Source organism: Anomaloglossus baeobatrachus, chromosome 5 (assembly GCF_048569485.1).
Source record: "Anomaloglossus baeobatrachus isolate aAnoBae1 chromosome 5, aAnoBae1.hap1, whole genome shotgun sequence".
Lineage (NCBI taxonomy): Eukaryota > Metazoa > Chordata > Amphibia > Anura > Aromobatidae > Anomaloglossus > Anomaloglossus baeobatrachus.
In genome coordinates this window covers 65688648-65716177 of record NC_134357.1, presented here as the reverse complement: position 1 = coordinate 65716177, position 27530 = coordinate 65688648, and the positions used below count along the sequence as shown (strand labels likewise).

The 27530-nt window shown below is 45.5% G+C and overlaps 1 protein-coding gene across 2 annotated transcripts in view; it reads right to left on the bottom strand.

The window, feature by feature from the left end:
• EXOC6 (exocyst complex component 6) overlaps positions 1-27530 on the bottom strand; it is a 364846-nt gene that overhangs the window by 251545 nt on the left and 85771 nt on the right. For both annotated transcript variants that reach the window (XM_075348570.1, XM_075348571.1), the window contains exons 2-5: positions 23759-23930; positions 12902-12949; positions 12720-12810; positions 8158-8203 (exon numbers count right to left, since the gene is read on the bottom strand). In XM_075348570.1, coding sequence (XP_075204685.1) covers positions 8158-8203; positions 12720-12810; positions 12902-12949; positions 23759-23930 — 357 coding nt within the window. The remainder of the gene's footprint in view (positions 1-8157; positions 8204-12719; positions 12811-12901; positions 12950-23758; positions 23931-27530) is intronic.

Below are 27530 nucleotides of genomic sequence, written 5' to 3'. Positions count from 1 at the left end.
GGATACTATGTGTCATCTCCATGTAAAGCTGCTGGGGAGGAGCAGGATAATATGTGTCATCTCCATGTAAAGCTGCTGGGGAGGAGCAGGATAATATGTGTCATCTCCATGTAAAGCTGCTGGGGAGGAGCAGGAGAATATGTGTCATCTCCATGTAAAGCTGCTGGGGAGGAGCAGGAGAATGTGTCATCTCCATGTAATGCTGCTGGGGAGGAGCAGGAGAATATGTGTCATCTCCATGTAAAGCTGCTGGGGAGGAGCAGGATGTGTGTCATCTCCATGTAAAGCTGCTGGGAAGGAGCAGGATAATATGTGTCATCTCCATGTAAAGCTGCTGGGAAGGAGCAGGATAATATGTGTCATCTCCATGTAAAGCTGCTGGGAAGGAGCAGGATAATGTGTTATCTCCATGTAAAGTGGCTGGGGAAGAGCAGGATAATATGTGTCATCTCCATATAAAGCTGCTGGGAAGGAGCAGGATAATATGTGTCACCTCCCTTCAGTTTTTCCTTAAAGGGGTTTTCCTAATAAGAAAGTCATTTTAATCAATAGATCTTGGAATAATAATAAATTCCACAATTGGATGTGTTTAAAAAAATGTTCCTCTGCTGAGATAATCTTATATATGTATACCTGCTGTGTACTGTGTAATGGCTGTGTCTGACCGTACAGGGACATGGTCTAATCATACCATATCTCCTGGGCTGGTGAAGATGCAAAAGAGAGTATAAAGACAAGACAGAACTGGATCCCAAATGATTCTTTCTTTGAGGTAAAACATTGTTTAAAAACAGGCAGGGAAATGTTTTAACTCCCAGAAAGCTGCAGCTATGATTCCGTGCTATAATATTTGTGTAATCTTTTGTGTCCTCCCCTGCCCAGGAGCTGTGGTATGATCAGACCATGTCCGTGTACGGTCAGGCACGGCCATTACACAGTACATAGCAGGGACATTTATATAAGATTATCTCAGCATAGGAACATTTTTCTTTAATACATCCAATTATGGAAATCATTATTATTCAAAGATCTATTGATCAAAATGAATTTGGTTAATGGGAAATCATCTCTAAAGGGGTTATCCAGCCAATAAAACAGACAGCCAATCCCTAGGATAAGCCATCAATATTATATCAGTAATGTCTGACTATCAGCACCCATCCCGACTGGCTAACGCTTCAAATTTGTTGTCCCCACCATAGAAACCTTTGGCAAATTTACAGGCCATAAGTGGGGTCCTTGAATTGCAAACCTACCTATCAGGGAACATGAGTATATCTGCTGCTTGATTAATTTCTTTCATAGTATTTATTACTTTATGACTCTTAGCTGATAAAACATAGTACTGCTTGGGTCAGTTGACATAAGCTTTCAACTATGCCCCCAGTTTTCTCTGTTGACATTTACTGACCTTTATTCCTCTGGGAGGCTAAAGTGAGTAAAGGAGGTACTCGAAATGAGCAAGTTCAGGAAGCTCATAGACTTGAGTACCAAGTATAATGGAAGTCAGTGGGGAACTAGAGCATTTTTCCAGATCTTCCAGAAAAATGTCTGAGTTTCCCATTGACTACCATTATACTTGGTACTTAAGTTGAGCCCATCTGACCTCCTCATTATGAGTACCGTGCACGGTAGTGCGCACTCATCACTAGTGTCCATATGTGATACCTGTCCATATACTGTAAATATCCATATATGATAAATGTCCATAAATAGACTGTTACATTACTTGAGCTTCCCTGGTCAGACAGGGAACCAAAGGTTTGGAAGTGTATAACCAACCTTCCTTCCTCCCTTCCTTCCTTGTTCCCTTCCTACTTCCTTCCTCCCCCGCTCCATCACTTCCTCCCTCCATTCCTTCCACACTTCATCCCTTCATTCCTTTCTCCTTCCCACCTTTCCTCTCTCCCCCTTCCTTCCTCCGTCTCTCTCCCTCCCTCCTTCTCTCTCTCTCCCCCTCCCTCTTTCTCTCTTGCTCCCTCTCACCCTCCCTTACTCTCTTCTTCCATCTCTCTCTCCCTCCCTTCCACCTTTTCTCTCTCCCTTCCTAACTCTCTCTCACCCTCTCTTTCTCTCTTCTTCCATCTCTCTCCCCCTCCCTTCCACCATTTCTCTCTCCCTTACTAACTCTCTCTCACCCTCTCTTCCTCTCTTTTTCCATCTCTCTTCCCCTCCCTTCCACCTTTTCTCTCTCCCTTCCTAACTCTCTCTCACCCTCTCTTTCTCTCTTTTTCCATCTCTCTTCCCCTCCCTTCCACCTTTTCTCTCTCCCTTCCTCCCTCTCTCTCACCCTCTCTTTCTCTCTTTTTCCATCTCTCTTCCCCTCCCTTCCACCTTTTCTCTCTCCCTTCCTAACTCTCTCTCACCCTCTCTTTCTCTCTTCTTCCATCTCTCTCCCCCTCCCTTCCACCTTTTCTCTCTCCCTTCCTAACTCTCTCTCACCCTCTCTTCCTCTCTTTTTCCATCTCTCTTCCCCTCCCTTCCACCTTTTCTCTCTCCCTTCCTCCCTCTCTCTCACCCTCTCTTTCTCTCTTTTTCCATCTCTCTTCCCCTCCCTTCCACCTTTTCTCTCTCCCTTCCTAACTCTCTCTCACCCTCTCTTTCTCTCTTCTTCCATCTCTCTCCCCCTCCCTTCCACCTTTTCTCTCTCCCTTCCTAACTCTCTCTCACCCTCTCTTCCTCTCTTTTTCCATCTCTCTTCCCCTCCCTTCCACCTTTTCTCTCTCCTTTCCTAACTCTCTCTCACCCTCTCTTCCTCTCTTTTTCCATCTCTCTTCCCCTCCCTTCCACCTTTTCTCTCTCCCTTCCTAACTCTCTCTCACCCTCTCTTTCTCTCTTCTTCCCTCTCTCACCCCCTCCCTTGCACCTTTTCTCTCTTCCTTCCTCCCTCTCTCTCATCCTCCCTTACCTCCCTTTCTCTCTCCTTCCTTACCTTCCGTCCCTACTTCCTCCCTTTTTCCTTTCCTTCCTTTCTCCCTCCCTTTCTTCCTTCCTCCTTTCCTTTTTTCCGTCCCTTGTACTACTATGGCATCAGCACAGGAAGGCTTTAAGTATGGATGTGTATAGCCATAAGGGAGACAGATGTATATCTACAGAAAGACTGTATTGAACTTGTGCTTTGTGGGTTTTGCCATAGAGGGGGAGAGAGTTGCACAGCCACGTACACCACTGTATACCTATATATTGGAATACGTCTCAGCATTCTAACTGAAGGCTTCAGATATAATGTGAACACAGCCTTAAAGAGTGGAAGCAATGATGTGGCATGACCACCACTGTATCGGTCTGCGGGAGGGGTGGTGTGCATTCCCAACCACTATTCCCATAGACTATGAGTGCAGTACTGGTGATGCGGGACCTCTACTGCTCCATTCACGCAGGGAACATGGGACCTCCATTCTCAGAATTAGTGGGGGTCCCAGTGGCTAGACCCCTACCAAACATACATGTGTAAAAGTGAAAAATGCTTTTCGCAGTCTAATCCCCTTCAATAAAAATGATGTAAAACACTCATCTATTGCCGAATATCAATGTGAAGTGACATAATCGAGACCCGGAAGGTGCAGAGACGTGATATACATGGTACATGGCAGACATATTGCCGGTGCCGGTATCTGCAGAGGACACATCCAAGGTCAGCAGTCTGGCTGCTAAATTCATTTCTAATGTGTTATGATAGATTAAGTGTATATTAATGAACTAGGAAGGGATCATTATTCCTCTCCTCCAGCCGCGCTCCCCGAGGAGCTCATTTATTGTCGCTCCTTAAATTGTTTTAGATGGTATAAAATATTAAGGGATAATATTCTCTCTCCTATGATTATATTTTCATTACATTTCATGCTGTTTAACTAAAAATTGTTTTCCTGAAGCCTTCATTACACTTTTGACAAATTGCGCTATTTCTATGCGGCATCTGTTCCCTGTCAGAATCAGATATATGGGAGGGGAGAGTAATGTGCGCGGCGTAGGCCGGCCACTCAGAGGAAGGGGAAAGGCAAACTTTGTGGCCCTTACCATGGACATGCCAGGATGATTCCTTATATTCCAGCCTGTTCAATGCTTTGTAAATTAAAGGATGTCTATGCAAAATATGTAGCAAGGCCCCACCTACCACGTCCAGTTCTAATACTGGTAGATGGGCTCCACTGCTTTTGATCAAAATGTGCACTAACAACATCCCATTTTTAAAGGAAATCTGTCAGCAGGTTTTTGCTGTGTAAGCTAAAGTCAGTATAATATAGGGACAGAGAGCCCGATTTCAGGGATATATCACTTATTGGACTGTGTGCTGATGATTCCATGAAATCAGTGTTTTATCAGGAGGAGATTATCATTACAGGACTAGGTGTCTCATGCTTTCTAGTCAACTGTTCTATGTAACATCACCTGCACACCTGATTGGCAGCTTTCTGTCAATGTACAGTCTACAAAAAAGCTGCCAATCAGTGGTGTGGGCAGGGTTATAAACAGCTCAACATTTTAAGCTTTGCTATGTCTATCAAAATGACGGCACGCAGACCAGCAAGTGACACTGCCACGGGTGTGTCACAAGTGACAGACAGTCATGCAGTTTCTAGCCATAGAAGGCCACAGCGTTTGGCTGTGCAGAATGCTCCCTGACTTTCCATTGTTCCTGCTGTCTGAATTCAATGGTATAGGTAGCTTTTCTGCTGGATTCAGTTCTCTCCTTTTTGGACCTAGCAGGAGCTCGACTTCCACCCAGCTGCTGATCATCAGCATTATCTTGGTGCTTAAATACCCCTTCCTTCCTTTCTTGGACTGATGCTGGTGACAGTTTCAGTTCATTTTAGCCTTGGTTGCAAGCAGGTGACTTGTACTCCTCTGTGGTATTGTTGATGAATACTTTGCTGAACTTCTACTTGAGTCATCTAATGATAAGTAGTTCATGTCGTTTACCCCTGTATGCCCTCCTTGTGTCATTTATTGTGTTTGGTGGGGTTGGCGAAAAGCTCATCCCATCCATTCCCTATTTAGGGCCCAGCACTAAGGATACCTAGCATCAGGTATCCGGCTCGGCGCATAGGTGAGAAACCTATCTAGGGTGGTGAGGAACCCCAGAGACCAGCAGTAGGTTTAGTCAGGGGTCATCATGTTCCCTTTCCCTAGACGTAGGGCATCCTCTTCCCTTCCCTCTCGCTGTTAACTTGGTACTTCCCTGTACCTAGCGTGACAGACATCGCTGGAATCAGAGTTTCAGCCCCTGCATAATGCTGCTCTCAAATTACATAACAAAAACCTGCTGACAGTTTCCTTTTAAGTGTTAGTCAGTAATGGAAATAATGATGAAAATAATGTTTGCATAGTGGAGATTGAATTTTTCCCCATATCATTTGGGGGTCATATATAGAGGCGAGTGTTAATATACGATCCCATCTAATAGAGGACACCATGTGGCCGGCAGATGGGCACACACGCTGATCAAAATGTGAGCAAGGAAATTCACATTTCTAAGTTAGTTGCAATAGGGGTAGTCATGTATATAAAGTTTACAGAGAGCGATTATATATCTGCACTCAATATTTAGGTAATGCTGGCCAATTCCTATATTTATAATACTGGCAACTCCTTATGTAAAAATCAGCCCTTGGACCAATACGTTTACATTACAGAATTTCAATGCTGAATTTTGCTCGGTTTCTGCTATTAAATAATCCTTGAACTTAACCCCATCGCTTCCCATAGTTTTCAATGGGAAATACATGTTGCCAGTCATACAGCTACAGCACGTGGGGAATTGGAATTTCACATTATGGAAAAATAAGTGAAAATGAAGTAGTTTTTACAAGGCAGCGAAATCAGCCTCACTGATCCGGGCTCTATTATGTGCTGATTCTCATACAGATCAGAGTCTCATTTTTCCAACACAGGTAAGGTCTATGTGAGCCTTGGCGTAAAGGGGTATTCCCATCTCCAAGATCCTAACCCACTTGAATGTTAATGAACTACATTCAGCCTAGTTTTACTCCCTGAATCTCCATTCATCGGCTCATTTAAAAGGGTATTCTTATCTCCAAGATCTTACAAAATCCTATCCAAATATGTAGTAGGTGTAATAATAATAATAATAATAATAACTAGCTGTAGTACCCGGCGTTGCCCGGGATAGTAACTATCTCTCTGTCTCTCTCCCAGTCTTTGTGTGTCGCTGTCTGTCTGTCTCTTTCCTTGTCTGTCTGTTTCTATCGCTCTGTATTTGCATCAGTCTGTCTCAATCTCTGTATCTGTCTGTCTCTCTCTCTCTCTCTATGTCTCTTTCCAGGTCTCTCTCTTTCCAGGGCTGTCTCTTTCCAGGTCTCTCTCTTTCCAGGGCTGTCTCTTTCCAGGGCTGTCTCTTTCCAGGGCTGTCTCTTTTCAGGGCTGTCTCTTTTCAGGCCTGTCTCTTTTCAGGGCTGTCTCTTTCCCGGGCTGTCTCTTTGCCAGGTCTGTCTCTTTCCAGGTCTGTCTCTTTCCAGGTCTCTCTCTTTCCAGGTCTCTCTCTTTCCAGGTCTCTCTCTTTCCACGTCTCTCTCTTTCCAGGACTGTCTCTTTTCAGGGCTGTCTCTTTTCAGGGCTGTCTCTTTTCAGGGCTGTCTCTTTCCCGGGCTGTCTCTTTGCCAGGGCTGTCTCTTTGCCAGGTCTGTCTCTTTGCCGGGCTGTCACTTTCCAGGGCTTTCTCTTTGCCCAGCTGTCTCTTTGCCCGGCTGTCTCTTTGCCCGGCTGTCTCTTTTCAGGGCTGTCTCTTTGCGCAGCTGTCTCTTTGCCCGGCTGTCTCTTTGCCCGGTTGTCTCTTTTCAGGGCTGTCTCTTTTCAGGGCTGTCTCTTTGCCAGGTCTGTCTCTTTGCCCGGCTGTCTCTTTGCCCGGCTGTCTTTTTCCCGGGCTGTCTCTTTGCCCGGCTGTCTCTTTGCCCGACTGTCTTTCTGTCTGTCTGTCTTTTTCTGTCTCTCTCTTTCTATCTATCGTATCTTATACTAACAGTTTATTTTGTTCCTATAGCAACCACTGACAGTTGCTATTAATAACCTATAGCTCCTACCTCCATTCAGTTTAATGGCTGTAGAATTTTTGTAGCGTAACTGGAAAGCACGGGGTTAAATTTTCCCGCCCAAACATAGTCTATGACGTTCCCTCGGTCACATGGAGCGTCTGTGCAAAATTTTGTGATTGTACATGCGACGGTGCGGATTCCTTTAGCGGACACACACACACACACACACACACACACACACACACACACACACACACAGAGCTTTATATATTAGATAATAATATTAGCAAATACCTTCAATTAGAAATGTAGTATAGTGTTATGGACATGGTTCTGAAGTGTTGTGAGTATTAAGAATTATATGAAGATATCCAAAAAGCAGGACTTAAAATGGCTCTTGCACTGTGTACCGCACCTATATCTGTATTCAGACATCGTAAGACTCACAAGACATTCTGGGACTTTCCTCTGAAAAGTGAATCATTCTGACTTAGTCTAATATAAAATGAGGAAACACGTATACAGTACATATATATCTCAGAATAAGCTCTTATACAGTTTACCCAATAGGAGACGTGTTACGTATTCTTGGCTCCTAGCCAACTGATTTCTTTAAAAGTATGTGAACTTCCGCAATTAAACCAGTCATATTTTCTACCTAGATCTGTGTACATCTTTTTCTGGTCTGGGTGGATTAATCCAATAGCATGCTACTGACAAAATAACTCATATGATTTGGAAGCAGACGGGTTTAAGATGTAGATGCATAACTTGGATTGCATCCCCCTAAATTATGCCCCCCTTATCAATAGTTCTTCTGATTCACTGTCTCTTACCTCATGTTCAGGGCATTGCAGGACCTTAGCTATCCATGCCTATGACCACTAGCAACTAACTACCTTCAACTATATATGTGGTCGTAACCATGGATATCTTGCAATGCCCTGCACATGAGGTAAGCGACATAGCTAATCAGAAGCCCTTTATTACTTTTCTAATTGGAAACATAAGGCCTGTAAAAGCCAAATGGTGCTATATTGTTAATGAAACCCAATTTTACAAAATGTCTAGCCCTGAATACATACATTTAAGTTAAAAAAAAAAGTGTCACCAAAGGTGGACATTCCCTTTAAGATATTTATTGCTTATGTATTGGTACCAAGCTTACCTTTTTCCGCTCATTTGTTCCTTTAGTTTGCTGTACATTTCTAAGGCTAAAGAGATAGAGAATGGAAATAATTACAACATATTTAAATAATTACAACTTTAATAGTGATCATGTGATTAAGAAACAAATCTATACATATTATAGTAATATAATACTAATGTTATTATGTATTAGAGGAATATACCATAGTAAAATGTAGATGACCCCCAAGAAACTGCCCAACCGGGGTATCTCCAAAAACGCCACATTATACAACATAGAATCACTGGCATCACATAGTGATAAGTGATACCAGGCAGTGGTAAGTGATACCAGGCAGTGGTAAGTGATACCAGGCAGTGGTAAGTGATACCAGGCAGTGGTAAGTGATATCAGCCAGTGGTAAGTGATATCAGCCAGTGATAAGTGATACCAGGCAGTGTTAAGTGAAACCAGGCAGTGATAAGTGATACCAGGTAGTGATAAGCGATACCAGGCAGTGATAAGCGATATCAGACAGTGATAAGCGATATCAGCCAGTGATAAGTGATACCAGGAAGTGATAAGTGATACCAGGCAGTGATAAGTGATACCAGGCAGTGATAAGTGATGCCAGGCAGTGATAAGTGATACCAGGCAGTGATAAGTGATACCAGGTAAGGATAAGTGATGCCAGGCAGTGATAAGTGATACCAGGAAGTGATAAGTGATACCAGGCAGTGATAAGTGATACCAGGTAAGGATAAGTGATGCCAGGCAGTGATAAGTGATATCAAATAATGATAAGCTATGCCAGGCAGTGATAAGTGATACCAGGCAGTGATAAGTGATAAAAAGCAGTGATAAGTGATAACAGACAGTGATAAGTGACACCAAGTAGTATACCAGGCAGTGATAAGTGATACCAGGTAGTGCTAAAAAGTGATAAGTAATACCAGACAGCGATAAGTGATACCAGGTAGTGCTAAAAAGTGATAAGTAATACCAGACAGGGATAAGTGATGGGTTTCCTTACATTTTGTGAACATTCCTAAGTATCTATCATTAGAGAAGGGCAGATAAGACATTAGGTAAGTTCTGTGGTCCAGCTTCATCTTCAGTTTTTCACTTTAGGTAGTTTGATGCAGGAATCCTTTGGCCACACAAACTCAAGACAGTCTGACCCTAAACTCAGATTATCACTTTTGACTAACAAATGTGCCTCTGTGGCCTCTGGCAAATAAAGAAATAACGTTTGGAACACCATTCTAAGTCTGAACTGGGTGCAAAAACCTAAAAAAACTTCACTGTATGGAGTGAAGGTATGCACACCAGTGACTATGCAAGGGGAATACATGTAATAGCAGTAACTGCTGTGTGAATACTGGCCTGAAAAATACAATAGCTACATGGAAAAATGAAAAAATGACAATGGAATCTGCATTACTGCCTTGAAATATGAATAAAGGCCAGTATTTACACAGCAGTTTCTGCTATTACATGTATTCCCCTTACATAGTCACTGGTGTGCATATCTTCACTCCATGCAGTGAAGTTTTTTTAGGTTTTTGCACCCAGTTCAGACTTAGGGGCACTTTGCACACTACGACATCACAAGCCGATGCTTGCGATGCCGAGCGCGATAGTTCCCGCCCCCGTCGCAGCAGCGATATCATGGTGATAGCTGGCGTAGCGAACATTATCGCTACGGCAGCTTCACATGCACTCACCTGCCCTGCGACGTCGCTGTGGCCGGCGACCCGCCTCCTTATTAAGGGGGCGGGTCGTGCGGCGTCATAGCGTCGTCACACGGCAGGCGGCCAATAGAAGCGGAGGGGCGGAGATGAGCGGGACGTAAACATCCCGCCCACCTCCTTCCTTCCGCATAGCTGGCGTGAGCCGCAGGTAGGAGATGTTCCTCGCTCCTGCGGCTTCACACACAGCGATGTCTGCTGCCGCTGGAACGAGGAACAACATCATAACATCGGTCCTTCCGAAATTATGGAAATGACCGACGTTACACCGATGATACAATTACGACGCTTTTGCGCTCGTTAATCGTATCAAAAAGGCTTTACACACTACGATATCGCCTGCGATGCCGGATGTGCGTCACTTTCAATTTGACCCCACCGACATCGCACCTGCGATGTCGTAGTGTGCAAAGTGCCCCTTAGAATGGTGTTCCAAACGTTATTTCTTTATTTGTTAGTAGACTTTCGTTTGTAAACCCGACCCCACCCATACCTTGCCGGTCCACATTATACATGTATAGCCTGGGTCTCAGCTTCCCACACATGGTAAGTTTTTTTAACTGCATGAGAGGACACACATTAGATAGGGACCCCAAAAATTAAAGAATACCGTGACGAGGTTTTGGGGCTCTGTTGCATTGATCAATTCAATAGCTAATTTTCTCTTTATTCATAATTCATGGCAGTAATGCAGATACCATTGTCATTCTGTGGCCTCTGGAACACAAAGCCAGCTATGCCGGAGAGAAGCAGGACTAATTGTAAACTTTAAACTTCACTAAAAACTGCAAGTTTAATGCTCTTGCACCTTATCTCCAGCTTCATCTTAAGGAGCACGTACACAATATAATATTCATGAACGGGCTTTCCTAGGAAAGCTTCTTTTATGATAATCTTGCAGTCTAAACACTTGTTCGTTAGGTGAAAGGATCTTTTGAGCTGCACAAATGATCCTCATTCTCGGCAGCACATCATCCGGTGTAAACAGAACACACGCTGCCAAGAACATTAGCAGCCTATGGATGGTGAACGATCTATTACAGATGGTTCAGCGGCACATCTGAAGCGCAGTCTGCCTGCGGGAACAGGATATTACACAACCGCCGATCGGCAAACAAGCAGCTGATTGGTGGCTGTTTCCTGCCACAGATTGCCTGGTGTAAACAGACCCTTACACTGCCCTAGTGATTTTCTTCTATATAAAGGAATATATTATAAGTAATTTGGAGGGAAACTTAAAAAGTACAAAAATGATACGATTTCAAGATTTTATAGCAAAATCTAAAGAGAGCATCTTCAAGGAAATATGCCATTAAAAAAAAAATCCGGAAATGGCTGCTATATATTCCAACTGGATAGTAATAGCTTTATAAAAAAAAAAAGTAGGAGTCTACAATTGGCCTTGGGAATTATATTAAAAAAATAAATAAATTAAAAGACTCAAGGGTCTGGTCCCGTTCTCCTCTGGGGTCATGCAATCTTGGCATTAGAAGAAGGCTGCAGTGCCACATGGCGAATGCGCAGAGCTCAGATGGAACCAACGCCTGTGAACGTGAACCGATAGAAATACGTGACTCCGGGGATCAAAACCCGTCCAGTGATTTACAGATAAAGCAAATTAGTTGCTATTCAATCCATAACTTATATTCTTCAAAAAGCTGTAATGGCCAATTGAGAGATTTTCTGACAACTCCCGGCACAATTGTGTGCGCCAAATAATCATACCAAAGTAGACCTGTCATGTTGGATTCTTTTTGCTTTTAGAATCCATTTGCTTTAAAATTAATAAAGATATAAAGAGCTTAACCACTTTTTTAATGGAGCACTTTTTGCAATTTTGGTATCACTCGGCATTGGCTGCCAGCACATTAGTTCGGTCCTAACAGTCATTCCGCTCCCTCCTTTCCGACCATGCTTTTGCGTGACAAGTCACAGTTCACATGGAATCGGGAGCCATTGCTTCTTTTTTGTGCTGTATGACAACCATTTCCCGTAGACTGCATCATCGCATATGCTACGTGCCATTGTGGAGGTAACCGGGGCCTCTGTAGTAGCTGGACACTGGACTGAGCGTGTGAGCGAGGAATGCAGCTCTGTGCGTGTTTAGCAAAAATATGGAACAAACAGCTTCGAGGAAAGAGAGGCATGCTGGGAGAATTTATAGAGGCTGCAGGCCCGCCTCGTACATGGGAGGGAGGACAATGGAAAGGGAAATTTATGTAAATAAAAATGTGGAACGGAGAACAATTAGCCAATTATACACTCATTTCAAGACCTTTTTTTTCTAGGCGGACCACCCCTTTAAGTCGGCCATACACATGACCTCGATGTTTTGATATTTCTCCTGACTGTCCCAAATACATGCAGATTGGCCATGCTTGTTTATTATCAGGGGGGAGAACACGTCTCTGCCAGACCCCAGCAGCACTTATCACCCCTTCTACTGTTTCTCACAACATAGATGGTGACAGAGGCATCTGGCAGCCACTTATCTGACCGCACTCTATAACGTCAACATGCGCGTTCAGCCAAGGCAAACAAGCAAGTTAATGGGGAAATTGTCGTAATTGACTATAATTGTTGGTCAAAAGCTCTTCCAGCCAACAATTATTTTATGTCAATGGCCAGTTTTAGGCAGCCAACCGAGCCAAAGAGGACTGACTGAGATGAACCCTGGGATCGGGACTCACAACAAAGTCCTATTTTAGTGATTGAAGCAGGTTCCAAAACAGAAAGGGTCACGGAAATCTACGTACTTATCCTCACAGTCGTCCAGGATTTCACTCACGCAACCATTCGTCAAATTATAGTAAGTGAAAAAATACTCAATATCTTGTAAATAAAACTCACCCGGAAGGCACAATTGTAATTTATCGACCACGGTTGCGATATTTCTTTGCTGGGTCCTGCACCGAATGGTCTCCTCCGTCTTAGCAATGACCTTAGATATAAAAGATATTGATCCAATTTTGGTAAAATTTTGAAAAATTTGAAAGGTTTGGTTTACAAGACCTTTTTTTTTTCCGTCTTACCTCCTTCCCGGCTTCCTGAAATCTTCGGTTGGTATCAGTAACTTGGACCTTAAAGAAATGATTTTGCCTTTGTTATAAGAAATAAGCAAATAGTGCCCTAATGTAACTGCTCACCCTTGTAATCAGATCATGATTCATGAGAGGCTCCGAACAAAACTGGGCAAATTCAAATTAACTCTACAGTTTGAACTTGAACTTTCGATCACAACGAGCTTTTGTTAACTTTAATTACTTATGGCAGTTCGTACTAACAGATTCTGTGGCAAACTTCTCAAATTTACTTGGGATTTTTGAACTCTACTTGTTCCTCTGGGTCTGTCAAACAATTCAAATCATTGACCCAATTGGCCACTGGTCCCTTTTTGATAACCTCAATGAGGTCTATGCTCCATTCATTGTCCGCAGGAGATGGCAATGGCATTTCTCTTGTAATTAAACATTCATACTTTGCTGAATGCAAACACTGGGTGGTTGATTCACATCAAAAGTGGAAATCTACAAACCCCAGCAAGATTTTCCATGCCGCAGGTGCAGGAAGAGCGCGACCTCCTATTTTCCCACATATTGAGCGGACTCATTAGGTCATCATAATAAGGAAGCGCATTCGGCTTGATTGAAAATCTCATTAATTTCGCAACAAAGATGTTCAATGACCTCATTGATGCCGCGTTTTGTCCCCTGTTATCTGAATATCATTTATATAATGGTCTCCCAATCGGAAGGCTCCGCTGAACTGCGCTCGACCTGTCTGCTGTGCACATTTTCGCTTTGCAGAAGTGTAAAGGGAGCTAAAAGGGTTGGTACAGTGTGACCTCTGTCTAAAACCCCGACACTTCTTTCGAAGATGAAGCGTAATCTTCCCAAAGCTAAACACTAAAGCGCAATTAATAGTGATATCCCACACGTAATTGAAAATTCTAGCTCCGTCCCAAAGGGGTACGAGGGTAATTTGGCAGGAGTTACTGGAGAGGAATTAAAAGTTGAAAGAATGTTTTTGTGTTTGGCAAAAAAAAAAAGAAAAAAATCTGCTAAACCCGCGTCTGTGCACCTGCAACACAAAGCCACTTTCCGAGAAAGCGCGGAAGACTTATTAGATATTGCTGTCCAGGTGCCAATGACGCAGGAGTCAAGTGCACGTACGTAGTAAGGACGCTGTATGGTTGTGGCAATGTGAATAAGACACTGAGCTAATGAGGATCATGGTATTAATGGCCAAAATGCAGATGGAGACGTGCGAGGGGAGAATATTTACTCAAGACTTTCATTTTACGCAAGTTTAGAGATGAGCGGACCTATGGAAGTTCAGTTCGGCGGGTTCACCTAGACTTTAGATAAAGTTCGGGTTGACATGAACCCCAAAGAAGTCACTAATTGGGCAGTCTCCACCCACATACAGCCAGGATAATATTTTTTATTATACATCCTATCAGAGGAATCTGCTTTTTTCTCTTCCTGGATTGATATTCCACTCTCAAGTCATAAGGTAAAATCTTCAGTAATTTTTCCAGTATTGAGAAAGGAGATGACAGTTGCTACTTATAATGATCTATGGAGAAGGGAGGAGATAGAGGCAGACAGACTCCTCCTCTTCATCCATAGAATCTCATGAGCAGCATCTGTCATCTTCGATCTCAGTAATGGGAAAATCTGTATTCACTGAAGATTTTAGCTTTGAATTGAAAAATTGGAAAATGAATGATCAATCCAAGAGGAGTAAGGGGTACTTTGCACGCTGCGACATCGCTAGCCGATGCTTGCGATGCCAAGAGCAATAGTACCCGCCTCCGTCGTACATGCGATATCTTGTGATAGCTGCCGTAGCGAACATTACCGCTACGGCAGCTTCACACGCACTTACCTGCCCTGCGACGTCGCTCTGGCCGGCGACCCGCCTCCTTCCTAAGGGGGCGGGTCATGCGGCGTCACAGCGACGTCACACGGCAGGCGGCCAATAGAAGCGGAGGGGCGGAGATGAGCGGGACGTAAACATCCCGGCCACCTCCTTCCTTCCGCATTGGCGGTGGAGGCAGGTAAGGAGATGTTCCTCGCTCCTGCGGCTTCACACACAGCGATGTGTGCTGCCGCAGGAACGAGGAACAACATCGTATCACCTATTGGTGCGACATTCTGAAAATGTCCGACGCTACACAGATCACCGATTTACGCTGCTTTTGCGATCGTTTATCGGCGCATCTAGGCTTTACACATTGCAACGTCGTTACCGGCGCCGCATGTGCGTCACTTTCGATTTGAGCCCGACGAGATCGCAGTAGCGATGTCGCAACGTGCAAAGTACCCCTAAGAAGTGTATTTTTCTCTTTTTATCTTATTAGATGTATTATAGCGTTTCTTATTTTCATGTGTACTATTTATTGGGGAAAAAAAAAGGTTAAAACAATGGCTACTCTTTAAGCTCCGATTATACTAGTAGATTATTGTGAATGAGCGTTCCAGTGTAAACAGGCTGCCTCACCCAACCAATGAGAAGACACTAGGATTAAATAAGTTTTTAGCAGGTTTAAGCATCACCGTACTCGGCAGCACATGGTCCTGAGAAAACGGTCTAAACATGCGATTATAAGACAGACAAAAAGGTAAACATGCTGATCAGTGGTCATTTTCAGCCACAGATCGTGTAGTGTAAACCCAGCTTTATTCAAACACAAAGAGTTAAATAGAACCGGTCATGAGGATTTTACACTTCAAACTAATGGCATATACAGTGGGTACGGAAAGTATTCAGACCCCTTTACATTTTCCCTCTTTGTTTCATTGCAGTCATTTGGTAAATTCAAAAAAGTTCATTTTTCTCTCATTAATGTACACTCTGCACCCCATCCCCCATCTTGACAGAAAAAAACAGAAATGTAGAAATTTTTACAAATTTATTAAACAAGAAAAACTGAAATATCACATGGTCATAAGTATTCAGACCCTTTCCTCAGTATTGAGTAGAAGCCCCCTCCTTTTGAGCTAGTACAGTCATGAGTCTTCTTGGGAATGATGGAACAAGTTTTTCACACCTGGATTTGGGGATCCTCTGCCATTCATCCTTGCAGATCCTCTCCAGTTCCGTCAGGCTGGATGGTGAACGTTGGTGGACAGCCATTTCCAGTCTCTCCAGAAATGCTCAATGGGGTTTAGGTCAGGGCTCTGGCTGGGCTGTTCAAGAATGGTCACAGAGTTGTTCTAAAGCCACTCTTTTGTTATTTTAGCTGTGTGCTTAGGGTCATTGTCTTGTTGGAAGGTGAACCTTCGGCCAAGTCTGAGGTCTAGAACACTCTGGAAGAGGTTTTCTTCCAGGATATCTCGATACTTGGCTGAATTAATCTTTTCTTCAATTGCAACCAGTCGTCCTGTCCCTGCAGCTCAAACCCACCCCGTAGCATGATTCTGCCACCACCATGTTTCAGTGTTGGGATTGTATTGGGCAGGTGATAAGCAGTGCCTGGTTTTCTCCACACATACCGCTTAGAATTATCACTAAAAAGTTGTATCTTCGGCTCGACAGATCAGAGAATCTTATTTCTCATAGTCTGGGAATCCTTCTTGTGTTTTTTTGCAAGCTCTATGCAGGCTTTCATATGTCTTGCACTGACGAAAGGCTTCCGTCGGGCCACTCTGCCATAAAGCCTGGTAGTGGACTGCAGTGATCGTTGACTTTGTGGAACTTTCTTCCATCTCCCTACTGCATCTCTGGAGCTCAGCCACAGTGATCTTGGGGTTCTTATTTCCCTCTCTCACCAAGGCTCTTCTCCAACGATTGCTCAGCTTGGCTGGACGGCCAGGTCTAGGAAGAATTCTGGTGGTCCCAAATTTCTTCCATTTAAGGATTTTGGAGGACACTGTGCTCTTAGGAACCTTGACTACTGCAGAAATTATTTTGTAACCTTGGCCAGATCTGTGCCTTGCCACAATTCTGTCTCTGAGCTCCTTGGGCAGTTCTTTTGACCTCATGATTCTCATTTGGTCTGACATGCACTGTGAGCTGTGAGGTCTTATATAGACAGGTGTGCGCCTTTCCAAAGCAAGTCCTATCAGTTTAATTAAACACAGCCGGACTCCAATGAAGTAGTAGAACCATCTCATGGAGGATCACGAGAAAATGGACAGCATGTGACTTAAATATGAGTGTCTGAGCAAAGGGTCTGAATACTTATTATCATGTGATATTTCAGTTTTTCTTGTTTAATAAATTTGCAAAAATTTCAACATTTCTGGGTTTTTTTCTGTAAGATGGGGTGCAGAGTGTACATTAATGAGAAAAAAAATGAACTTTTTTGAATTTACCAAATGGCTGCCATGAAACAAAGAGTGAAAAATGTAAAGGGGTCTGAATACTTTCTGTACCCACTGTATATACAGGGGCTTTTATTCCAATTAAATTCAGGTCTCGATTCTAAAAAGTCAGCATTGATCATGTATGCAAATGAGCTGCAAGTGCTTCGTGTGGGAAATTGCACTTGCAGCTCTAATGCCCTTTCTCCCTATTCTCCACCTGCCTCATGTCTGAGAGGTCACTCTTTTCTGTGATATGCTTCCCCTGGCCGAGATTTCTTGCATGCACCGTCAATGCCTGAGATTACACATGCGCAGATCAATACAACATATATCATGAGGATATTACTGCACATGAACCACCCCAGACACTGACGATGGTGGTGCGACATCCTGGTCAAGAAAGGCAGGTCCCAGAAAGATTTACAAATTTAGAAGAAAATAAATAATAAAGATAATTTTATTTTATAAGCATGCATCCTTTGCTAAAGGTTTAACAAATCTTTTTTGATTATAGAAAAATTAAGTTTGATTTTCACAATAGGGAATCTGTTCTCAACGCCACTATAACAGTATGGATGCAGATTTCTTTCATCTGATATTGTGCTTTATGTGCCATTGCACATGCAAATGAGTCAGGACTAGTCCGCTGGGATGTCCCTTACCCTGGACTAGTCCTGCCTCAGATTCCTGGGCGTTACTGACAGCCTGCATACAATTACCAATATAGTAGGTCTGTAATTCAGACTGTTAATCATGTTCAGGAAGGTCATTAGCTTGGAAAAAACTGTATTCTTCAAACATTGCAATGTTTGTATGGCACAAAAACACCACTTATCAGATGAGAAAAATATAAACCCATAGTGCCAATAGCAGCAATTGGGGACTGTCAGTGGACCTGATAAGAGTAGTAAAAGGGTTGTTGTTACGCTCTAGGTGGATGTCGTCCGAATACACACACGGGGCACGTGTGATCAGACCAAGCTGCGTTTGACGCACAACAAAAAACACCACAAGCCACACCACAAATAAAGGGAGACACCAGGGACAATATAACAATGGTGGGCCCTGGCACTAGTGAGAGGGGTAGATGGGAAACCTCCTGCACTCATCTTCAGCTGTTCCTACTCTTCTAGCCAGTCCCTATAAAGGTTCTACCAACCTGTTGCCGAGCCGGATACCTGTGGCCATAAGGTACCCTGTAGACACCCTGGCTAGTGAGCTGGCAGGTGAGAATCACTAGTCCCACTGCTGCACTAATACAACACAAAAGTATATAAGACAAACAGGGGAGATGGCAACAAAAAAGGATAAAGTCCAACTTTGGGTCAATTCCTCATCAGAACCTTCCATCAAGGCGGCCAGAATACAAATGGATTGTATCATCAGCAAGGATTGCTGGGAAACCCCACTACTTAAACCTAAAGGGGCGTGGCTACAAAGCAGCTGCAGCAGACATGCGCTGCAATGAGCTGGTGTCAAAGAAACTGACATTAACACATTAAGCACCAAAAGAAAGGAAACGTTGTTTAAATGTAGAGTCCCACATGGAAATGGGAGGCTCCAGTCCTAAACCTGTCACTAGTCTCTAAAAACACTGAGATGACAGTGACAATTGTTCAGGCAAAACAAAGCTTTGACTAGGTGACTCGATATGAAAAAAATAATAAACTCAGCTGTGTTCACCTACTGGCACCGATCTGGAGCCAGTGCAGGCTGCTCGATGGTCGGCACGGAGACAGGAAGCGATGATGTCCCCATTTCATCAGCTGCTGAACTACTGCGACTTGTGATTGACTGCAGTGGTAAGGTGAGTGGAGAAGCATGTCGTCGGGTGTTTTAGGATGACACACTGCTCAAAGGCATGTGACCGCTGTAGTCAATCACAAAAAGCAGAGGACCGGCGGATGGTGGAGCTCTGACATCACGGCTTTCTGCCTCTGCACAAACCACAGCAGCTTGCGCTGGTGAAAAGGGGGGTCCCAGTGGGTCATTTAAGCTAAGTTTATTTTTTGCAAAACCAGTCCCCTGGGAAAAATTTTTGTGTTTTTGGCTCAGATGAATAAATCAGCACAACATTTTAGACCTAAACTACATTCAATTAAAACGTGGACATTTCCTTCAAGCCTAATAATATTTCTTACAATTCATTCAGGCTGTGCTTGTCCAAAAACAGTGCACAACCCATACCGGAGATTTGCTAGGAGCCGCTTACACTAAGTCCTGCAGGATTTGCTGCCAATAAACTGACACGCAAATGTTCACTGTTTAATTAGTGTGATTCTTAGCCAAGAATCCGGAAATAGTAAATGTGGGATCCCCCAATGTAACACATATATACCGTATTTTTCGGATTATAAGACGCACTTTTCCTCCCAAAACTTTGGGAGTAAAATCAGGGGTGCATCTTAAAATCCGAATGTAGCTTACCGGGATGTTGTGCAGAGGGCTCAAAGGAGGCAGGGAGATGCTCCGAGCAATGCACTGTGCTGCCGGCGCTGCTGGTCTGTGCGACGCTGTTCTGGATCGGACCGCGCCGCTCTGTTCTGTTTGCAGCCGCTCCTTTCTGCTCTGTGCACGGCTGCTCCGTCCTGCTCGGGTGCTCTGTGCACGGCTGCTCCGTCCTGCTCGGCTGCTCTGTGCACGGCTGCTCCATCCTGCTCGGCTGCTCTGTGCACGGCTGCTCCGTCTTGCTCGGCTGCTCTGTGCACGGCTGCTCCGTCTTGCTCGGCTGCTCTGTCCATGGCTGCTCCGTTCTGCTCGACGCTCGGCTGCTCTGTGCACGGCTGCTCCGTCCTGCTCGGCTGCTCTGTGCACGGCTGCTCTGTGCACGGCTGCTCTGTGCACGGCTGCTCCATCTTGCTCGGCTGCTCTGTGCATGGCTGCTCCGTCTTGCTCGGCTGCTCTGTCCACGGCTGCTCCGTTCTGCTTGGTGCTCGGCTGCTCCATCACCAGCCCCGCACAGAGTAGAGCGGTGTCGCTGGCCCCGCACAGAGCAGAGCGACACCGGCCCTGCACAGAGCAGAGTGACACCAGCCTTGCCCAGAGCAGAGCGACACCAGCCCCGCACTGAGCAGAGCGACACCAGCCCTGCATAGAGCAGAGCGACACCGGCCCCGCACTGAGCAGAGCGACACCAGCCCTGCATAGAGCAGAGCGACACCGGCCCCGCACTGAGCAGAGCGACACCAGCCCTGCATAGAGCAGAGCGACACCGGCCCCGCACTGAGCAGAGCGACACCAGCCCTGCATAGAGCAGAGCGACACCGGACCCGCACAGAGCAGAGCAACACCGGCCCCGCACTGAGCAGAGCGGCGTCACCGGCCCCGCACTGATCAGAGCGGCGTCACCGGCCTCGCACAGAGCAGAGCGGCGTCACCGGCCCCGCACTGATCAGAGCGGCGTCACCGGCCCCGCACTGAGCAGAGCGGTGTCACCGGCCTCGCACAGAGCAGAGCGGCGTCACCGGCCCCGCACAGAGCAGCACCTGCAGTAAGTATCCGGGCCTCCTTCTATACTACTTGCAGTACTCCAGTACCGCGCCTGCCTCCTGTGACCCCTGCTCCTCTGCAGGCCCCCTCCCTGGTAAGACACCACCAGATTATAAATGGACTCCATATTTTTTTTTTTACCTTTTTTTCCCTCCAAATTTGGGGTGCGTCTTATAATCCGGTGCGTCTTATAAAACGAAAAATACGGTACTCCGGCTTTCCAGTCCGAGATGGAATCTGCCCCTGGGTAACTAGTTCTCCTTATAGTCTGGACTATTGACTCTCACCTCTGCTCCTGAAGTGTCTTCAAAAGGTCAAGAAATTGGGGATTTCATCAAAGCGTACCTGTCATTTCAGGTGATTTTTCAGAACAAGGAGTCATTGAGGATTAACCCTATTTCTTCCATCATATTTTTTTCACCAGTTTTCTCCTCTGCATGCTGTATCTCTAAATTTTAGTTCTTTCCTACTTGGTCTGAGAGATTTGAGTGGTTCCTGCTCCCGTCTCTATGTGTCCCATGTTCAGAAGCATGGAGGACATAATATAGAAAACCAACCAGAGTAGAATAGGATGCCCTTAATTAGTAGACCAAATTATATACATCCATAAACTTTTATTAATAAATTGATTAACACAACATAAACACTCAAAACAATTCCACACAATGTGCGTGTGATGTGTGATCAATACACACTAGGCAGGAGGTATTGGGATCTATGGTTTGGGACTATAGTGCAATGGTGGAATAAAGATAGAAATCGCTATCTGAACAGGGGGCTCTAGGGGAATTGCTCTCCCTCTATTCAGTCCTACCTCACAATGGGGCTTTAAGCACCCTAAATGTGTGGTGCCCCCATTCCACGATGGCTGTCCCTTGTTATCCCTCACTACCTCATAAATTATTCACCACCAACCTCCAGAAAAGTGCTAGTGCAAGTAAACTTGGTACACATACGATTCACACCAGAATGGGAATATGTCAGGTATATTAGTTCAAGCTCTTCCTAATGAGAACCCATTAATCAGGTGACCACATATAAATGTTGATATTAATAGCCCTGTATTATTAGACATAACGCGAGAAAGTCACATAAATCGTATCAATGGGGTACATTACGGTTAGGTGGTAGTCCTCCTGGGCTACAGGGAGGATCCACGTTTCTGGGTGTACGTTCCCATAGCCGGGTTCCTGTTAAGGGCAAGCCCTGGTATTATATAGTTTAGGAGAATCTATTCTTCCCAACTTGTTTCCCCCACTAATTATTGGGGTTTATCAGGGGAATCAGAGATAGCTATCAGGGGCCCAATCGCATCCTGATTGCTCAAAGCGCCACCTCATATAGAGTCCCACAGAGTCATCAGGTGCCCGGTCACGATGTTCCGTTAGGCCAGACCAGGATGCCAATAGTTTACACAGCGGTCCTGTGTACGCTAGTGAGGGATAACAAGGGGCAGCCATCGTGGTATGGGGGAACCACACATTTAGGGTGCTTAAAGCCCCATTGTGAGGTAGGACTGAATAGAGGGAGAGCAATTCCCCAAGGGCCCGCTGTTCAGATAGCGATTTCTATCTTAATTCCACCATTGCACTATAGTCCCAAACCATAGATCCCAATACCTCCTGCCTAGTGTGTATTGATCACACATCACACGCACATTGTGTGTAATTGTTTTGAGTGTTTGTGATGTTGTTTTATTCAATGTATTAATAAAAGTTAATTTTTATGGATGTAGGACATAATATAGCACTACTAAGCCGTGTAGCTGTGAATCCAGCTCTGAAGTGAGAGAAACCACTTGCTATAAACTAAGCAGTGTAGCTGTGAATCCAGCTCTGAAGTGAGAGAAACCACTTGCTATAAACTAAGCCGTGTAGCTGTGAATCCAGCTCTGAAGTGAGAAAAAAACACTTGCTATAAACTAAGCCGTGTAGCTGTGAATCCAGCTCTGAAGTGAGAAAAACCACTTGCTATAAGGCTACTTTCACACTTGCGTTGAACGGCATCCGTTGCATTGCGTTGTGTGATGGACGCAATGGATGTGTTGCATAAGTGGCACAACGGATGCAACGGATTGTACAAAACAACAGAACCTTTTTTTTTTTTTCCTATCGTTTTACCTGCGGCAGATTATTGTGAACGATCAGCTGATTACTCACAGCAGCTGGTCGCCGGGTGATCAGCTGATCGTTCAGCCGCCGAGAATGTGTGAGGGGGGCGGGGGGTGGAGTGCGGGGTGGGTGGAGCCGAGCGGGACCATGGCGCTGATGACGTCAGTGCAGCGAGGAATGCAAGGCTGGGGACAGGTGAGTGTGAGTGTGTGTGTGTGCGTGTGTACATGTGGAGTGGAGTGCCGGAGGGGGAGGAGCCGAGCGGGAAAGTGTTGGGCTCCCTGCACACGTAGCCAAGGTAAATATCGGGCAAGTAGGCAAAGCACTTTGCTTGGTTACCCGATACTTACCTTGGTTACCAGCATACACCGCTTAGCGTTGGCTCCTTGCACCCGTAGCCATGGTAAATATCTGGTAACTAGGCAAAGCGCATTGCTAAGTAACCCGATGTTTACCCTGGTTACGTGTGCAGGGAGCCAGAGAGAGCATGCGCAGCGAAATCCTACGGATTGCGCTGCTCAAAAAACGCTACATGCAGCGTTCCCTCCGCCCGGCGCAGCATCAAAATAACAATGCTGCGTCGTGCAGCGGATGCAACGCAAGACCATCCATAGCTAATCCATAGCAGTCTATGAGGAATATAACGGTTTCCTTCAACGGTTACCGTAATTCCTCAAGGCTGCGGATAGCAACGGAAGCCGTCCAATGCAAGTGTCAAAGTAGCCTAACCTGTAGCACGATCTGGCTGTGTCTCACTGTGCTGAGTGATATGTTTGGCCCGATTTCCCTATGACCAATGACTACTAGTTTTATCTGCCCCCAGAATACAATAGTATTGTAATACTCCAGCAATAGCTGAGGAATTTTACTGATACAATAATGCCGCAGTTAAGTGTATATATCACGTCTCGGGTGAAATCAGCAGATTACTGGTTTTACTGGTCTAAATTTGGGAAAGCACATTTATTATCCTTACCTTCAGCTTTTCAGCATCAGCCCTAACTTTCAAGAGCTCATTTATGGCATCTACAAAGCCTTGATGGTGGAAATTGCACATCTTTTCAATTTCCCGGTCATGATTTTTAATCCGGGTATCAAGCTTTTCCATGAACCTTTGGTGAGCATTTGGCTGGTCATCATACACCGAGCTGGGGAGACACAAGATGTACATGGTCATCATTACTTAGCTGTCAAAACGATGCACAGGTAACCTAAAGTACAGTGGACATAAAAAAAATCTACACACTCCGGATTAAAATGTCAGGTTTCGATAAGTAAAAAAAAAAAAAAAAAATTATATTAAGAAGAATCATTCCAGAACTTTTTACTCCTTTAATAACACCCAAAATCTGTAAAAATCCAATCAAATTGAAGTATCTTTGAGGGGGGTGAATAACAGTAACAAAACTAAAATAATGTGGTTGCATAAGTGTGAACAGCCTCTAATACTTGCGGTTGTGTTCAGAATTAGACAATCATATTTACACTCATGTGAAATAGTAGTCAGTGCACATCTGCCATCATTTACATGGATTCTGATTAACCCCCAGATGAAGTTTACCTGTTCTAGGAGGATTTTCCTGACTTTTCTTAGTTGCTTTTTTGCAGCAAAAGCCATGATCATAAACAGTTTACAACACAGCAAAAGCCATGAGCCATAAACAGCTCACAACACAGCAATAGCCAAGGTCCATAAACAGCTTACAACACAGCAATAGCCAAGGTCCATAAACAGCTTACAACACAGCAAAAGCCAAGGTCCATAAACAGCTTACAACACAGCAAGGAACCTCATTTTTGAAAGTTATCAGTCACGAGAAGGTTACAAAAAAAATGCCCAAGGCAATAGATGTAGCATGGAACTCTGTGAAGACGTCAATATGTAGCTTAATTTGGGGACATCACCTAGAACGGGTCGTTCCTCAAACACTGATAAAAAGACAAGAAGAAAATTGGCCTGAAGGGCTGCCAAGAGGCTGACAATGGCATTACAGGAACTGCAGGTAATTTCTGGAAAGTACAGTTTGTATACTAGATGTGACAACAAGCTATCATATTTCTTCATTTCTTTGGCATGTGGGATAGGGTGGCAAGACGAAAGCCTTTTCTATCAAAGAAAAACATTTAAGACCAGCTATGTTTTGCCAAAACCTATATCAAGTCTGCCAAAAGCATGTTATGTGTCTGATGAGGCCAAGGCTGAACTTTTTGGACAAATTTCCAAAAGGTATGATTGTCACAAAGCTAACACTGCGCATCACGAAAAGAACACCATACCCATAGTGAAGCATGGTGGAGGAGGCATTATGCTTTGGGGCTTTTTTTGGCAGCTGGAACTTGGGCTTTAGTCAAATGGAGGGGATTATGAACAGTTCTTAATATCAGTCAATTTTGCAACAAAATCTTCAGGCCTCTTCAGGCCTCTGGTAAAAAAGCTAGATGAAAAGGAATTTCACCTTTCAGCACAACAAGCCTAAGCAAATCATTAAAATCAACAAGGGAATGGCTTTGCCAGTATATTAAGGTTTTGGAAAGGCCCAGCCAGAGCACAGAACTAAATCCAATTGAAAATCTGTTGGTAACCTGCAGAGGGCGCTGTGTACAGGAGATGCCCTTAGAATCTGACAGATGTGGAGCTACTGCTAGGAAGAGTAGGCAAAGATAAGCAATCCTAGATGTGCCATGCTGGTAGACTCCTACTGAAAAAGAATGAATGCTGTCATAAATTCAAAGGATAATTCAAAAAAAGTATGTTAAAGGGTGTGCAAATTTATGCAACCATATTATTTTAGTTCTTTATTTTTCTTTTTCCACCCAAAAAGATTAAATGGATTAAAAAATAAATGACATTCAGGGTACGTGTCCACAGTGAGTGTTAGCAGTGTTTTGGAAGCAGCGTGTTTCACTGCGTTCAAAACGCTCTATATCCTACCGGTGCACACCTAAGTCTATGGGTGCGTGTGAAACTTTTCATATTTTATATATATATATATATATATATATATATACTAGAAGGTGGCCCGATTCTACGCATCGGGTATTCTAGAATTTACGTATTGTGTAGTTAATGTATGATTTTTGTTATATATATATAGATGTTGTTGTGTGTAGATACCAAGTGTTTGTGTAGGGCGCTGTACATGTTCTGGGTGTTGTCTGGGTGTGGCGGGGGGTGAGAGCGGTGTTGTATGTGTGTTGCGTGGTTTGTGGAGCGCTGTGTGTCTGTAGCGTTGTGTGTGTGTGTGTTGCGCGGTTTGTGTGGGTGTGGTGTGTTTTGGGGGGAGGTATGTTTTGTGCAATGTGTGTGTTGCGTGGTATGTGCGTATATTTATGTATGCCGCGGTGTTTGTGTGTTGGGTGTTGTGTGTGTGCAGCGTTGTCTGTGTGTGTGTGTGTGTCTGTGTAGGGCGGTGTTTGTGGTTCCCAGTGTGTGTGTGGTGTGTTGTGTGTGTGTGTGTGTTGGGGGGAGGTGTGCACCTCCCATCGTGCTCCATCCCCCATGCTGCGCACCCCCCATCGTGCTCCATCCGCCATGCTGCGCACTCCCAAACGTGCTCCATCCGCCATGCTGCGCACTCCCAAACGTGCTCCATCCCCCATGCTGAGCACTCCCCATTGTGCTCCATCCCCCATGCTGCGCACCCCCCATCGTGCTCCATCCCCCATGCTGCACCAGCATCAGCCTCTCTGCCCCCAGCATCAGCCTCTCTCCTCCCAGCATCAGCCTCTCTCCTCCCAGCATCAGCCTCTCTCCTCCCAGCATCAGCCTCTCTGTCCCCAGCATCAGCCTCTCTCCTCCCAGCCTCAGCCTCCCCCAGCATCAGCCTCTCTTCTCTCAGCCTCCCCCCTCCCAGCCTCCCTCCTCCCAGCCTCCCCCAACATCAGCCTCCCCCAGCATCAGCCTCTCTCCTTCCAGCCTCCCCCAGCATCAGCCTCCCCCAGCATCAGCCTCTCTCCTCCCAGCCTCCCTCCTCCCAGCCTTCCCCAGGATCAGCCTCTCTCCTCCCAGCCTCCCTCTTCCCAGCCTTCCCCAGCATCAGCCTCCACCTCCCAGCCTCCCTCAGCATCAGCCTCCCCCAGCATCAGCCTCTCTCCTTCCAGCCTCCCCCAGCATCAGCCTCCCCCAGCATCAGCCTCTCTCCTTCCAGCCTCCCCCAGCATCAGCCTCCCCCAGCATCAGCCTCTCTCCTCCCAGCCTCCCTCCTCCCAACCTCCCCGAGCATCAGCCTCCCCCTCCCAGACTCCCCCAGCATCAGCCTCCCCCAGCAGCAGCCTCTTTCCTTCCAGCCTCCCGCAGCATCAGCCTCCCCCAGCCTCCCCCAGCATCAGCCTCCGCCTCCCAGCCTCCCCCAGCATCAGCCTCTCTCCTCCCAGCCTCCCCCAGCATCAGCCTCTCTCCTCCCAGCCTCCCCCAGCATCAGCCTCCCTCCTCCCAGCCTCCCCCAGCATCAGCCTCTCTCTCCCAGCCTCCCCCAACATCAGCCTCCCCCAGCATCAGCCTCTCTCCTTCCAGCCTCCCCCAGCATCAGCCTCCCCCAGCATCAGCCTCTCTCCTTCCAGCCTCCCCCAGCATCAGCCTCCCCCAGCATCAGCCTCTCTCCTCCCAGCCTCCCTCTTCCCAACCTCCCCGAGCATCAGCCTCCCCCTCCCAGACTCCCCCAGCATCAGCCTCCCCCAGCAGCAGCCTCTTTCCTTCCAGCCTCCCCCAGCATCAGCCTCCCCCAGCCTCCCCCAGCATCAGCCTCCGC